The 10,162-nt window shown below is 28.7% G+C and overlaps 1 protein-coding gene across 2 annotated transcripts; it reads left to right on the top strand.

Moving 5' to 3' along the window:
- The first annotated feature begins 3,319 nt into the window (after positions 1-3,319).
- Positions 3,320-9,722, top strand: LOC145186013 (leucine-rich repeat protein 1-like). Of its 2 annotated transcripts, XM_090077280.1 has the most exons (5): positions 3,320-4,901; positions 5,094-5,998; positions 6,216-6,314; positions 8,319-9,052; positions 9,166-9,722. In XM_090077280.1, the coding sequence occupies exons 2-5, from the start codon at positions 5,843-5,845 to the stop codon at positions 9,431-9,433; spliced, it is 1,257 nt and encodes a 418-aa protein (XP_089933406.1). In that variant the 5' UTR covers positions 3,320-4,901; positions 5,094-5,842; the 3' UTR covers positions 9,434-9,722. The 2 variants fall into 2 exon arrangements, with proteins under 2 accessions (XP_089933406.1, XP_089933407.1); XM_090077281.1 differs by having other exon boundaries at positions 4,340-5,998.
- Positions 9,723-10,162: the final 440 nt, after the last annotated feature.

The raw sequence follows: 10,162 nt of genomic DNA, 5'->3' as shown, positions 1-10,162 counted from the left end.
TTTGTTCAATTAGGAAAGAACTGTCCATTATTGTAACGAAACAAAATCAACAGAAAAGTATTGAAAATATCTTAAATGAAACTTTCCCAGCAAAAGATAACTATTAATTCATTTATTAAAATCAAAGTTGAGAATCACGAGAATTCTGGTAAAACAAACATTTGCTTGGAATTTTATTCAAAAGTGAAATGCAAACTTTAAATTGTTTTAAAACCTGATTTAGTTAAAAAAGGCAAGTTTTCCAGTGAAAGTTCGAATGATTTTCTGATAAAAACTGGAATATCCTCTAAAGTCATGGAGAAATTCACTAATTTTGTTAAATCAAACATAGGCAAATAAGCTGTTCCTGCATATCACAAAAAGCATGTACCATAAAAGTTTGATGTTTATTTGCTGTGATATGCAGAATCCTGTCAAACCTTAGGAGATTGAACAAAAGGAGTTCAGTTTAACTTCATGAAGTTCATAAAGTTTATAAAGACAGGATTCCTTTTCTTTTTGTAGCAGATCTTAAATTAATTTTGTTTTTAAATGGTCCACTTAACAACAAAACCCTGTCCATACTGCTATGTTACACTACAATCACTTCTTGGATTAGATATACAGGGAAAGAAAATATTTCTTGCGTAAACGTTAGTTTGGTTATTTTTTCTCTAGCTTCACACATAATATATGCAGATTTGCGAAAATTTGTTGGTTTGAAGGCTGTTATGACAAGTACAACTAAATATAACCTTGTTTTAAATTAGCTCTCAGCTGCTTGAATGAATAAAAAAAGAGATGTCCCAAGTTTCATGAACATAGTAAATCTCTTACTTTTAAACGAACGAGATGTTCGTTGTAGCTTATGCTTTCTTCCTGAACTAAATTTAATAAAAGGATTCGCCATTCATATATTTGGAAGGGAGTTTCACCAATTTCGCTCTGGCCGGTAAAGTTGAAACTGGTTTAATAAAATTACCTGGTGAGAACTTTATTATAATTTTTGAAGCAGTATTAATGGAAAACATCATAAATTAGCTTAGGGGTTAAAGTAAATCATGTCATAGGCTACTTGAACACACAGTTAAACTTTTTGAATCTGAATTCCTAGGTGAAATTAGCCCACTATTATGCTGCCTTTAGTTTCATTGAGAACAATTGATATTGCTGTCAAAGGAGATTGTGGGAGTCGAAATATTTTTTCAAAACTTATCTTAGTACCTGTAACTTTCGAAGAAAATGTTTTAGGATACAGATCAATCTCAGACACTTAAAATACACATCATTTTGTTTTTGCTTTATTTATTTATTTATTTTAGAAATTGGTTTAGTTTTAATTACTTTGTATTCGAAAATCTAATATTTGTAAAAAAACATTTTATTTGAATTATTTTTACAAAACTAATCCATAGCATTATTCTCAGCGCATTTTAATCATGTACAAAAGATGATGCTATTGCTCTAATTCTAACTTTGTAATAATTTTAAAAAACCTAGCAACTGAAGTAATTATTAACTGACAACGACTTTCTACTATTGAAAAAATTGTTGTGTTTTACCCGTTGAAAGTCAACAACCGATTTTATATTTACTTTCCATATTGAAACAAATCACATCAAGCACTAAATGCACTTGCACAAATTTCCGATTAATGGAATACCACTGTTGCTATTATGAATAATTTTCCATAGGAGAACGATTTACATTTCTTTAAGTAAATTTTAAATAACGTTTTCTTTAGTTGCAGCATTTCAGCTTTGTGGCGTTTTTTCGTGGGTTTGCATTTTGTTTTTGATGAATTGGACCCATTATTTTGGGTCAAATCAAATTCAATTTAATTGAATTTGGACCAAAATTCAAATTCAAATTAATTAAGTTTCACTTAGAAAAACTAACATTAGAAACAGTAAGTGAGTCATATAAAAAAAGTCCAAAACATGATCGTGATCCTGTTATTACTTAGTTTACTGATACTTAGATTACCACTCATCTGTGTACTGTGAATTGATGCAACTTACCATTTACTGTGACCTGCGATGCAAGCACAACATTTTTTCCTTCTCTTGCTGGTATCCCAATGCAAAAGTATTTCCCTGAATCAATTGGCTTGGGTCTTTTAATTGTTAATACAGAAACTTTAGTTTCAAAAAAAGATCCTTTTTCTGTGACCATTAAATTGTCAGATAATGATAAATTGAGACCATCTTTTTGCCACAACAAACCTAAGAACAGCCCTGCTTGTCCTGTGCATGTCAGATTCAATAAACTCTCTTCATCTGTGGAAAGATTTTTTGGTTCTATCTTTAGGTAGCTTGAGGCATCTAATCATTGTTTAAAATTAGGATGAGCATTTGTAAAAAATCATTAGCCTTTTTAAAAAACAAACAAAATTTTTTTTGCTAAAATGCTACATAATGAACTTTTTATTCTCCTTTGTTGTTGTTATGGTTATTTCTACTCATCAATAAAAGACAATGGCTATAGAACTAAATGACTTAAATAAATTACCACGTTGGTCAATTATACCAACAACTTGATGAATATCTTTTCCATAGCGGTTTTCTGCAATACATCTTATGAAAAACTTCCGAACATCAGACTGGGGAACATTAAAAAAAGACCTCAAAGTAGAATTTGAATTTTCTAACACTATATCAGCTTCTGAACCCGTCTTCCAGTTTGTGGAAACAGGTTCACACTCACTGTTATTGATAGGGCAAGACCAAGGCTGATACTCCCAAGTTATTGACGGCTTTGGATTATAACTAACAATGTTGCAAACAACTCTTAAATCTTTTGCATGTGGTACAAGAACATATTTCTCTGACTTGTCGATTGTTGGTAAAACTAAACAAAACTAGCAAAAATATACTCAAACATAACAACCAAAAATTTGATATCAGCAAGTTTTTTTATTATCATCAGATAGAAATACTGGCAACTTTAAAATACACCTACCTATCACACTTAGAGTTGCATTAGCAACAGCTTTCCCGCACAAAAGTTACGAAAATTTAGACTCGTCATTCGATTTCTTTTGATTTTTTATTGGGCCAATCTCTATGTTTGTGAGCAATTTTAAAAGAACTTTGACTTTCCTATTAGAAAGTAATGAGTTTTTCCTCTATTCTTCCAAATAGAAGCTCTCTATAGCAACGCTCAATGCTAACTCTTTTCATATTTTTCAAATATGCTACCCATACTTAATATTTACAAGTTATTTTTTCGAAGAGATCATGTTTCTTAAACAAGTAAATTTTATAATTTCTGATCGCCCGTTTTTATTGGTTGCGCATCCAGGTGACTCTTCAGAACAATCGGGTTTTCTAATATAAACATATTTGTACGAACGAAATAACAATAAACAACAACAGTAGATATTTAGAAAAAATGGTCTTTCAGTAATAGAAATTTTATCGACAACAATTGTGAATAACTATTTACTGTGAAGAGTTGAAATTTGAAGCGCACCTATTATCTTCTTCACCACTGTGATTGCAAATATGACCTGAGCATTTAAATATCTAGTCTAGCTCATTATAATATACTCTTGAGGCACACGATTTACAAATTATTGAGCCATGACTTAGAATGATCAATGTTGACAAAAAAATATGTTAAGTCCACCGTTCAATTGAAAAATGCTGCAGGACCGCCATTTAAATTTTTGAGAAAATATCAAAAATAAAAGAGAATTTTTAAAACAATTTAAAAAAGAATTGTAGTACAGCAAAGAAGAAGAAGAAAAAAGAAATCAAATTATGTGTATTTATATATTTTACATTTTAAAGTAAAATTTCATAAGCGGTTATAAAGAAAAAAGTCTATGGGAAGTGGGAGAAAGAAAGGCATAGAATGAGAGCAAGTGACTGAAGTTGAGAACAGTACAAAGGTTTTTTGTCAATATTGTCATGCTTCACTAAGCAACAAGATAGAATAAGTAAAGCCTCATTTAAAACATTTAAAACTGAAAATAGTTTTACCAAAAATAAATAAAAAACATAAAAATCTCAATCTGTCAAGTTGTTTGAGCAAAAATAGTGACACTTTACTTCTGCTTAATTGTTTAAATAAAAGTGATGCATCTGCTCCAATTGAGATTGAGATTATGGTCTACCCAGGATCTCAATTTAAAATGAGCAGAGCTCTTAGATAAATGTTAAAGTTACACTTTATGCCAGATAGTTAACTAATTGCCTACAGTGTACATGCCAGACAAATCTAATCACCTATGCATAACTGATTCTACATCAAATAAGAAAACAGAAAGGTATTGTACTGAACTCCTTTGTCATTTCATACAAGATCTTGAGGAAATGTATAAAACAAAAGTATTTGCATTACTTTTTTTTGTTATATAACAAAAAAATGAGGGAGTTAAACAAACCTATCCAAACCTTTTATACAATTTTTTTTTTAAAGGGATGGCTGCATGAGAAGTGAGACCACTTGCCTCAGCTTCAAAATGATACATCTGGAACTCCCAATTTAACTGTATGGAGATAAAAAAAAAAAAAAAAAAAGAAAAAGCTACACAATTTATTTGAAAATTAGATAAACACGGCATTCCTAATAAAATCAGTAAAATTATTCAAAATTTGACAATATTCAGAGGAATAAACAATCTTCAATTCTAATTGAAAATATTTGGTGAAGTTCTACTTTTTAATTTAAAGTGTATTGGCAGATTGCTTTGACTGTCAGACTATAGATGTAAATGATACACAAATTAAAATATTACACGTTTAATAATTTATACAGCAAAATTAAACATTATAAGTGTTGTTTTTTAGAATACAAATTGACAGCTGCTCAGACAAAACATAATATCTGTAGCCTATTGTACTATAGATTGTTAAATTGTGTTTGTTACTCCTGAACAATCCTGAACTTAACTATTATCACACATATAGGAAGAGGTATGAAAACGAAATGATACCTTTTCATTATCTTTTATTCATTCTTGGCTAATCCTCACTTTATTATCTTTCTATCATTCATGGCTAATCCTCACTTTAGGCTAATGGTTGATTATGAATTAAATATTAAAATCTAATCAATAGTTTTTTTTATAGATATTTAAATCTGAATTATGTTTTTTTGTCTTATAGGTAAAAAAAACTTGCTACTAAAAATGAAGATGCAGCACAGGAATGGGGTTAGAATCAATATCAAGATATTGTTTCTGGGGTTATTCTGCTTAAGCAAAAGGTTAATATGTGTTTTCCACAAGGATTGTGAGCAATCTATATCAACAGTATCTTGCAGTGATTGGTGGTCAATCATTAACCAACAAAATGGGAAATCAACTCCTAAAAAGCTGCTTCAAAGATTTTGCAAATTTATTTTAAAACTTCATACAAACCCCTGCTGGCTAAGGGTCAATTGAAAGAATATTTTCCTCATTTGATCATATCTGGTCAAATTTATAGACAATATAAAAAAAAAAAACAATACTTTTTTTATTGTTACATAAAAAATGTATTGTTTTTTACAATTAATTATTTGTCCCTCTGAAGTGTTGCTAGAAGTGTTGCTATAAATTTCACCAATAGATTTAAAATATTAAAATATCTCAAAATATCAAAAAGTCCAAAAAAAAACCCAGCTATAAATGAGTTTTCTTAGATTGGTTTTTAATGCCAACTGTGACAACACTGTGACAGAGAAGTATATAATTGTAGTAGATTGCTGCCATCTTATTTAACCTTATTAAATCTATTTAACCTTAAAATAGAGTTTTTATTTCAAGATAAATATAAGTTATTTTCATTCATTAATTTCTTTTCTTAACAGTTTTTTTTTCTTTTTTTTTTAAAAAAAAGAAATAAAAAAAAAAACAACAGTTACCAAAAAAAGCATGTTAATTAAATGTGAAGTAGTGATTATAAATCGGCTTGCTCCACATCTTGAATCAAGAAAATGTCACACAACAATTACCTTAGGAAAATCTTCAAATGTGAATGTGTTTTTTATGCTTCATACTACCAAGAATAAAATTGGATCAAAGTACTTGGTAAGTAAATTTAATTTATGCACACACAGATATATATATATATATATATATATATATATATATATATATATATATATATATATATATATATATATATATATATATATTACTACCCAAAACTATGATAGGACTATTTAGTTCTTTTATTTAGGTTATTTTATATATGTTTAGTTTAAGCTAAAGTTAAAAGTAATATATAGTTTGTTGTTAAACTTAGGTGAAAAACAACATTTTACAAGTACATAGACGATTTATTGATGAAGGGAAATGTACCTTAAGTATGAAAGAACCATCACATGATATAGTCATATCAAAGGTTTGATTAATTTTTTTTTTTTTTTGTTAATCAAATAAACTTTTTTAAAACGAAAGCAAATATGTCTAAAAAGATGCAAGTTGTGCGTTTATACTAAGGTTTTTTGCTGAGTTTTTTTAACACCAAATTTTATTTTAAATTTAAAAAAAACCTGATTGCTTATAGCCAGATAGAATGAAAAAACTATAATTCTTTCTATAATATTGTCAGTTTGTAAAAATTGAAAACTCTACATACCTTTACTACAGGTGGATGCACCCCAAAAACTACTTGTAGTAAAGGTGTTTTAGAATTTTAAAAAGAGTATAAATAAAACAAGGGAATGTGTCAAAATGAGTGTATATAGGTTTATTTCTAAGCACAAAGGATACCCTTAAGCTTATTTGCTGGAATTTGAATTTGCAAAGAAAGCATACCTACCAGGAAAAGAAAACATACTTACCAGGAAAAACCCCATTTATAGGCATCTCTCAAAACTAAAAAGAAAAAAATTATCCATCCCTAGAAAAAATTATAGGCTGTCCTGTTTTTGTGTCATTTTAAGGGTAATACAGGTGGTTGCAACCTGTATTAATATTGTTATGTTTCATATACCTCCTAACTTATGAGTTTAAAGGTCAAGTATTCAAAGTTAAAATGAAAAAAACTTCCTGGTTATCTTCACATTATCTTAGATAACATCAGTAGTCAGTACAATTTGAAGGTTGCTAACTACTATTGCATAAATATTACTTTAAGTAAGAATATATTTTCATTATTTTTATTTGATATTACCAGGAAATCTTTATTTTTTGGCCTATCCTTTCATTTATGGTTGCTAAACAAAAATCCTTTTCTGGAAAGAAAATAAATCTGTGGGCTGCAGGTTGTGGATCTCTGTACTTTCTGAAGAAATTCCAAAAATAGTTTTTTTACCAGATTTTTTAATTAAATATAAAAATCTTTGTTTTCATTGTTAATGTAACAAGAAAACTAAAATGTAAAAAAAGATTCTTGTACATGACTTTGTTCACAAGTTGCTATGTAATAAAAAATATTTTTTTAAAAATTGATATCAATATGTTATTTGAATATATACTTTTTCAATACTTGTTAAACAACTTAAAAAGGCTTTAATCATATATGTTAAGATTTAAAAAGCGATTTATGTGTTTGTATTGATACTACTTTCCCTAACTTTCAAGTCAAATGTTGCATCTTTGACAACCTTGGTTCAAAGTAAACACCATGTTAAACACATTGTATTATCTTGTTGGAAGAAATTAAGGATTAAAAAGTCTTTAATTAGCATGAACATGCTCCTGGATGTTCTATAAGCAATCAATACTAACAACTGTTCTGCATTAAATATCCCTACAGGTTAAAGGAGGGACACTCTTCTAGTGATTGAGAAACTAATTGTTAAGAAACAATTTTGATTGTTTTAGCATTTGCTCTCTGAATCTCCTTAAGCTATGTAGAAGTTTTTTTTAATTATTTTTTATTTCAAACTCCATATATTTCTGAGGCTGATTAAATAATAAAAAGGTAAACTGTAGAGAAGTTAAATCTAAAATATTTAAAGTATTTTTTTTTTTGTTTTTAATTATAATAATAAGGATAATAATAATAATTATAACAAGGAATGATATTTATATGATAATTATAACAAAGAATGATATTTATATGATGATTATAACAAGGAATGTAATATATGAAATCTCTCTATTTTTTGATTGTTAAAAATGCTTACTTGGAGATTCAGTCTAGGTTTGTTGATTTGCTAATACAACTTAGCACAGAGAAGATCGGTTATTACCCTTACTACAAAGAAGCAATGATAAAGCTAAAGATCATAGTAGACCATAACAAATAACTGAGTCATTTGCTGAAAATAAGAATCTTTTTTCTAAATGCTTTATATCATTTTCTATGAAAGTTTTACTTGCAAAAAAAAAATATTTATTTGCCTTGCAATTGGTTTAGAATTTATAACAATTTTATTGATTTATAGTTTTGTATTAGGGAGCAACTGCTGATCTCAAGAAGTTTTTGCTAGTCTTGCAACTTGCATCTACTGGCAGAGATGTATCTACTCAAGTTAATTTAGAAAATGTGTTGCAACCAAAGTACAGTGATCTTGAAAAACCTAAGACCTCTTTATCAATTCAAAAAAAGTCAGACTATCCAATAAAAACTTCGTTTCCATTTCTCTTAGAGAAGTTAGCAGTCAACAATTGTTTTTTAAAGAAATTTGACCCTAGAATTTTAAAGTTAGTGAATTTAAGAAGACTGGATATTAGTTGCAACAGTTTGAACAGTCTACCTACATCTATGGACATGTTAACGAATTTAAATTTCATTTGTTTATCCAATAACCTCTTTACAGAATTTCCACCGTGTTTGCTTTCAAGGATTTTTGCCCAAAATTTAAAATCAATTGATATGTGCTATAATAAAATAAAATATTTACCAAATGGTCTTTCAGACTTAAAAGAACTAGTTACTTTGAACTTAAACAAAAACGAAATAGAGCATCTTCCAGGTAATTTTGGCCTGTTGAAAAATCTGAAATACTTGTATCTGAATGGAAATCACATGCACACGATTCCGTGGACGTTCCAGCGTTTGAGTTTAATTCATTTTGAATTTAGCAACACATTGTGCAATTTTTATGATCAGCCATCAGAAGTCGGTGGTTCTTTTGATACCCTTTCAAGTTTATTTGAGTTAGCTGCAAGATGTATTATAAAAAATAGGTAACGTTTTTCAAACATTAAAAGCCCTTTAAATCATCAGTTTATTGATAAATATAAAGGGCAAAAAATCTTGTCATTTGTTCGCCAATTTTTAGTTTCAATTTATTTTGTAGGATAACCTTCGTAGAAAATTTAACACCTCGATCTATCGTTAGCAAATTAACGAATGCGAAAATTTGTCCGTGTGGTACTCCCTGCATTTCTAACTACATTCCTTACGTTAAATCTTTTGACTTATGTCAAGTTTCTCAAGAACTTTCCACTGATGGATGTCGAACAGGTGGAAAGTTGATTGCGAATATGATCGGTTATTTATGCTCTTTGAAATGCTACAAAAAGTGGAAAAATAATCCGAATACTTTATTTACTGGAAGCAAATAGCGTTGCTTTTATTTGATTAAGGCCTTTTTTTTTCTTATGTTGGGTAGTTTTTCTTTTTTTTAATGATTTAGAAGCCCTACTTGGGATTAATCTCTAGAAAATCTACTTGGGATTAATACTTGGGATTAATCTCTTGGGATTAATACTTGGGATTAATCTCTAGCAAAAATTTTATCAAGATTTTCAAACGCTCTTGTGGGTACTTTATTTCGTGAACGAGTTTTTATGGTGAGTTTGTCAATAGAACTATACAACCTTATAACAATTAGTTAATGATAGATAAATTTTTCATTTAAGTAATTCATTTCCTTTAAAATATGCTGTATAAACAATTCTTAAACTCAGAATGATTTAAGTTTATGATAATGAAATGATGAAAGGGAGATTGGGATGAAACGTTTAAGTGCTTATATCTTAAAAGCTGCGCCATCTCCTGGTATAATATCAGTTAATGCTACCAACATGTCGTGTAAAATAGCCTACTAACATAACGAATCTGTGAAGAGATATCTGTGGGGGTGATTTTTTTTGTATAGTAATATTTGTTACTAACTCGAAATATGTAAATATGCTTAAAAGTAAATTTAAACCTTTAGGATCTTAAACGTTTCATAAGCTCCAATTCTTATTCTAACGATTCTGGTAGGACTATTTTTTCACAATGATGAAAAATGGTCCCACCTAGAAAGATCTAGAGTCAATTGATCTTTAAAAATAATAAGTATATAT

This window comes from Hydra viridissima, unplaced genomic scaffold (assembly GCF_058129835.1).
Source record: "Hydra viridissima isolate aposymbiotic clone 2 unplaced genomic scaffold, HvirCarnegie_v1 scaffold_2, whole genome shotgun sequence".
Taxonomy (NCBI): Eukaryota; Metazoa; Cnidaria; class Hydrozoa; order Anthoathecata; family Hydridae; genus Hydra; species Hydra viridissima.
Note: the sequence above shows the minus strand (reverse complement) of the source record. Positions and strands in the feature narration are given on the sequence as shown.

Bases quoted from the DNA above. Each gene is read 5' to 3' on its own strand.
- LOC145186013 (XM_090077280.1), top strand. From the start codon at position 5,843: ATGTTAATTAAATGTGAAGTAGTGATTATAAATCGGCTTGCTCCACAT. The intron at 5,999-6,215 runs GTAAGTAAATTT...TGTTAAACTTAG, and splicing joins AAATTGGATCAAAGTACTTG to GTGAAAAACAACATTTTACA. The intron at 6,315-8,318 runs GTTTGATTAATT...GTTTTGTATTAG, and splicing joins ATGATATAGTCATATCAAAG to GGAGCAACTGCTGATCTCAA.